The 5,710-nt window shown below is 38.2% G+C and overlaps 1 protein-coding gene across 2 annotated transcripts; it reads left to right on the top strand.

The window, feature by feature from the left end:
• The first annotated feature begins 1,094 nt into the window (after nucleotides 1-1,094).
• On the top strand, nucleotides 1,095-4,624 carry LOC131537870 (uncharacterized). 2 transcript variants are annotated; one of them, XM_058771552.1, is made up of 9 exons: nucleotides 1,095-1,166; nucleotides 1,288-1,393; nucleotides 1,603-1,742; nucleotides 1,838-2,113; nucleotides 2,219-2,276; nucleotides 2,379-2,584; nucleotides 3,855-4,014; nucleotides 4,128-4,194; nucleotides 4,435-4,624. In XM_058771552.1, the coding sequence occupies exons 4-9, from the start codon at nucleotides 1,919-1,921 to the stop codon at nucleotides 4,586-4,588; spliced, it is 840 nt and encodes a 279-aa protein (XP_058627535.1). In that variant the 5' UTR covers nucleotides 1,095-1,166; nucleotides 1,288-1,393; nucleotides 1,603-1,742; nucleotides 1,838-1,918; the 3' UTR covers nucleotides 4,589-4,624. The 2 variants fall into 2 exon arrangements, with proteins under 2 accessions (XP_058627535.1, XP_058627536.1); XM_058771553.1 differs by having other exon boundaries at nucleotides 4,128-4,564.
• The last annotated feature ends 1,086 nt before the right edge of the window (nucleotides 4,625-5,710 follow it).

The following is a 5,710-nucleotide window of genomic DNA, read 5'->3' as shown; positions in this document are numbered from 1 at the left end:
CTACCACAACTTTATGCTGCTGTCGGTTGCTATTTTTATGCTGGCTAATCCTGAGGTGGATGCAGGGATATGTGACTGTGCAAAGACACTACTTGTGTCATTTGTTGAACATTTTGGCAGACTTTATGGTGAGGGCTTTCTGGTGTACAATCTGCATGGCCTTGTTCATTTGAGCGATGATGTTAAGAGACATGGATGTATTGATGTGATATCTGGGTTCCCTTTTGAGAATTTTCTTGGTGAGGTAAAGCGTATGGTGAGGGGGCCAAATTTCCCAGTTGCCCAGATTGTCCGTCGCTTGTCTGAGCGCACCAATAACAGAAGGGTCCATGATGGCCATGTGAAAGCTGGAACTGTATTAAGGAAAGAGCATGTTGGTGGTCCCTTACCACAAGGTGTTAAAGGAGGAATACAGGAGTTTAAAGAGTTGCACAAGCATCAATTTTGTGTTAAAATTACAGAGGGGGATAACTGTATTAAAATAGGTAATGACATTGGCTTGCTTCAGAATATCATCTTGCTTGAAGGTAATATGCACTTAGTGTACTATCAGTTCCATGCTGTTGAGCCATTCTACACATATCCCCTCAGTTCATCTAGCCTGGGCGTGACAACTCTCACAGTTGTCAGAGAGTTTGAAGTGCGTTAAAGTTGATGATGGCCTTTGTAAATATGTCCTCCTCCCCTTCAAAGGCAAACATGTTGGAATGCCTTTGTTGCATTTACATTAGGCTCGATTGTTGTGGTAAGATTAAGTGTCATTTTTAGAGATATTGTTCTGGCTCATTACTTATGCCACTGACTACCACTTAGTTGGGCAGGTTTTTCACCTGATTTGTGACTTTGCGTATTGTGTTAGCCTATATGATTCATTGCTGATCATAATTGGTGCCCCATTTAATATTTTGTTTTAAAATGTTGCTGTATGTTAATATTTTGTTGTTCTATAGCTGGCGACCTACATTTCTTCTTCTTTATAGAATGTATCATGTCGTGGAGTTTGTCAATTCAAAGGAGGTTGAAGTTGTCCACTCTAATTGGCTGAAAGGAGGCCAAAGTTTCTGGCCCCTTTGTATCTCTTGCAAAGCTGCGTGGGGCAACTAAAGATGGGGTGATGCCAGGTGCTGACTGGACTCGATTCAGAGTCCGTGTGATGTATTCACATGGTATAGTAATGCTTCATTTTCAAATTACACAATTCCACACTTATTGAATTGAAACCTTACTGCACAAGTAACATAATAAGGAGCACTTCCATTTAGACCTAATCTGCATTTGATTTGACAGACGTGTATGAGATTGCCTGTGCAAAGCTGCTAGAGGCTACAGTTACCTCTGATCTAAATACTGAAGATGAGGACAACAGGCCAGAGTACATGAAGAGAAAGAATAGGTAGGAGTGGCCCATAATTTCCTTCGAAGCATTTGAATGGCTGCGTCAAAAGTTACAATACACCTGGACAAACAATTAGGCCGCAAGCTAGAGGGACTTAAAATGCACCCCCCCCCCCCCCAACAAAACTAACTTTAAAAAAAAAGTATTAAATATAATTCATTATTCACTGCAATGACAAACTGACATCCCAATGTAATCAATGTTAGAGGCTGTAAAAGAATAATAAGCAGCAGTGAAGAGGAGGAGGAGGAAGAGGAGCAGGGGAGGACTGCTGCACCTCGTGCCCCAACCAAAAAGAGATCTTACACCACACTTGCACCAGCCCCCTGCATCCCATCTCTTGGTGGTAGGCCTCTTACAGTTGTTACAGTGGTTTCCATTCATCTTTTATTAAGCATCTGGGTGAAACTAACATAACGGCCAATTGCACCTTTGTGACAGCTCTAGGTGAAGGGAGTCAGCCAGCTGGTCAAGGATTTTGGTCCCCAGGCCATATTTCAGAGACCACAGTTGATCCTTCTGATGCAAACAGCTCGGCACCAGGTCTGTGGGCTTCTCCCCCTTCAGCGAACATCCCAGCGTCTAGTCCACCACCGTGGTGTCTCCACTACCAACAGCCTGATAGCTGGTCCTAGTCAATGGGCTACACCTCCTACTGACACCACAACCCATGCAGCAGCTGGCAGAAGTCAGGCATCAGGCCAAACTTTATGTCAAGTAAGAAGGGCAAGAAAGCTATTCTATAGCTCATGAAAACAAAAATTAATTTTGGTATATGTTTGATGAGATTAAAACATCTTTTCTTTTGTTCTTTTCTTTTAGAACACCCCACAAGTACATGACACACAAAACAGGTCTTCTCGGGAGGCTGTGCCTACAGGTAGGAATTCTACAAAGTGATCTCTCTCGGTTTACTCCGACATATCTGCATACAATGTTTTGCTACTAATCTGCTATGCCTGCTTTTTCTTGTGTTTTACAGCAATTGCCAAGGAGATCCTCATCCAACTTGATTCTATCAGAGAGCAGCAGTTGCTCATCCTGGTGCAGCTCCAAAAAATCTCCAGCAGTCAAGCAGTTCCAGACGTCACGCCAGACCCAACACATTTTGGGCTCCCACTTTCAACTATTGAGGAGCTACAACATTTGGAGGAGACATTAAAGAATCCAGAGGAGAAGAAGAATTTGGTGAGTGAAATGATGCATTAATCAGATCATTCCTAAAAGTCAGTCCCCACTCTCAGAGATGTGATTCTTCCGGATTAATCCGGAATTAAATGACCCACGAGAGCACAGCTCATGGTTGCTTAGTAACAGCAGACGCTGTTACCAAGTCAGTGCTGAAATGTATTACTCGCCTGGTAACTTTATGAAAGTATTTGAGATTACTTAGTACTATCATAAAATTTGCAATGGCTGTGATGTAATTATATAGATTCACTGTAAATACTACTGCGTTTGTGACGCTTTAATTTGTTGTGAACGCAACCAATTGTCATTAGAATCGTTTATAAATATGTTGGAATTAACAAAGAGAAGTTTGTCACATGATTCTTCAGAAATCATTCTCATATGCTGAATTGATGCTCAAGAAACATTTACTATTTTTTATCAATGTTAAAAACCGTTTTTGCTCCTTAACATTTTTGTGGAAACAATGATAGCCTACCATTCAAACATTTGTGGTAAGATTTTAAAAAAAGAGAGAAATTAATACTTTAATTCATCATGCATTAAAGTGATGAAAAGTGAGTGAAGAATGAAGACATTTAAAATTACAAAATATTTATATTTAATAAATGTTTTAATACATTTTTATATTTTTGATAAATACAAATAAAAGCTGTTCATTGAACTTTTTTATTTTTCAAAGAATCCTGAATCCACAAAAATATGAAGCAGCACAACTGTTTTCAACATTGATAATAATCAGAAATCTTCATTGAGCATCAAATCAAATTGGAATTATTTGTGAAAGATCATGTGACTGGGGTAAAAAAAAAAATTGCTTTGGATCACAGGAATAAATGACATTTTTCAATATATTAAAATAGAAAACTTTTTTCACAATATTGCTGTTTGATCAAATAAATGCAGCCTTGGTGAACAGAAGACACTTTCAAAATCATTGTTTCCAAACTTTTGGCAGGTACTTTAATAACAATTATATTAATACTTTTAATATGCTATATGATATATTAATTATTATCATGATTATTAAATGCTGCTTTTTACTTTTACAGAACAATAGTATGTATTACAATATAATATAATTCCTTTAATGTGATTTATATATATATATATATATATATATATATATATATATATTTTAATTAAGTGCCGGGGTGTGGCCAGATTTTCCGGCTTTTTAAAAAAAATGTATCTCTAGCTGATCACATGCCTGCATGCTATATTCCTATTCCTAAATAACTAATGAGGTCCATGTCTTTTGTTTCAGACTGTTCTCCTTGGAATGGTTGGAGGTATGACTCTTAAAGACACTGTGGGGCGGGTCCTTAAAAGAGCAATGAACACCTCGCTGGCGAGGCTCATTAATTGGAGTGGGGCCAACCGAAAGCCTGCGTTCAAAGGGCTCATTTTGAAGTGTGTGGTTCTGGGTGAGTGTCAGTGCTGGATAACTGCAATGTGGTGACATCCAAATTAAGTTTTGGTGGTTGCTGAGTAACATCACATGGTTATGCTGCCGTATTCTGTCTTGTGTTTTTCTCAGATGCGGTCCGCCGGAATGCCCTGACCAAAGATTCAACAGAAAAAGAAATAGAGCTCCTCATCACCAGGTGGCTGCAGCTAGCCTCTGATAGGGATGGTGGCCGGAGCCAGAGGGCGAACAGGCAGACCACATAGACAAAACTCAGAAATGCAGTGTGCCAGAATTAAATGTTTCAAAGTTAAAAAATATTGATATTATAAAATAGTATTTGAACTCCTTGTTCATTTTACATTAATGCTGTGATATTTCAATATGTTATTAAAAATGGTGTGTGTTAAAGTGTTTTTTTTTTTTTTGTCTAAATCAGGAGCCCTGTTGAGCCGCATTTGAAAAATGAGTTAAGTTACCAGATTGGGAGAGTGAAGTGTGCTCCAATAAAAAAATGCATTAAACAAGAAAACTGTCTTGTGCTGTTTATTTTCCGTTTATCTTGCATAAAGAACGGCTGCTCAGCAATTTAAGTATTAACCTGACACAAATGGAAATAAATAAAGTTTAAATAAGCCCAAACAAGGAACTGAATTGGTGGTGGGGGGCAGCCATAATAATTTGGTGGTACACAGCCTGAAAGCCCATATTTCAGAACTTAACTTATGTCAGAAAGCAAATTCAGAATTATGTCATTCAAAATTAGTGCTACGTTATCGGCTGGAAATTTATTTTTCCCTCAGGAGAAAAAATGGCGGCTACACCCACAAAATACAGCAGGAAAGCCTAAAATAAACAAAATTTGGCTATACGACTTGATAAATGTCAGGCAAAAACAGCATTACACGTCAGAGTCAACAAAAATTACCTCAATTTTAAACCTCAGAGACATTTACGTTATTAACTGTTGAGCCCCCACTGCGCTTGGAGGAAACTGTATCCTTGCGCCGGGGCGGGAATTCCTCTACTTTGAACATTTTACATCTTTTACATTTTAAATGTCCGCTTATTTTCAACAAAGATCTATGATATTATGATATTAAATTATGTGGATAAATTCGAAACGAAACGCTGAATTCATCAGGACTACTTTGTCAAGCGGAAGGTGTTGTCAGAGACGAATGTTGAGCGTGTATGTGAGACCCATTTAAATTCTGGAATTTGTGATCGTCCCTGATGAAATGTGTAGGCTACAGTAAAAAAAAACAAATACATTTTGATAAATGCATAAGCAGGCTAACATTGTAATATTGATAATTCAAACAAAATGAAACATCACAATAGAAAATAATGCATTTTCATTTAAAAAGTAGTTATATTGATCAGATCCATAAAATCTATATTCTTTGTTAAAAAGTGACTATTAACCAAAAAAAAAAAAGGTAAGGGTGTATTTTAAGTGTGAAATAATTTTGCCCACATAGATCCCATAAAGGTCCCATGTGTTCAAACCTATATGGGACCCACATTGTGAAACACACATGGGACCCACATAAATTGCCCATTTTCAGCCCATGCCCACATGGAACCCATGCTGCCCGGGTATAACCCATATGGGGCCCACATATCAATGTTGGCTGGGGTAACTACCACGGCGCTAGTTTTGCGTTAAATATTTAGTCTGGGCGTTTATAATAAATGTTTATAGTGAATGC

The sequence above is a fragment of the Onychostoma macrolepis genome, chromosome 03 (genome assembly GCF_012432095.1).
Source record: "Onychostoma macrolepis isolate SWU-2019 chromosome 03, ASM1243209v1, whole genome shotgun sequence".
NCBI classification, from domain to species: domain Eukaryota; kingdom Metazoa; phylum Chordata; class Actinopteri; order Cypriniformes; family Cyprinidae; genus Onychostoma; species Onychostoma macrolepis.
The sequence above is the reverse complement of the archived record's forward strand: the minus strand, read 5'-3'. Positions and strand labels throughout refer to the sequence as shown.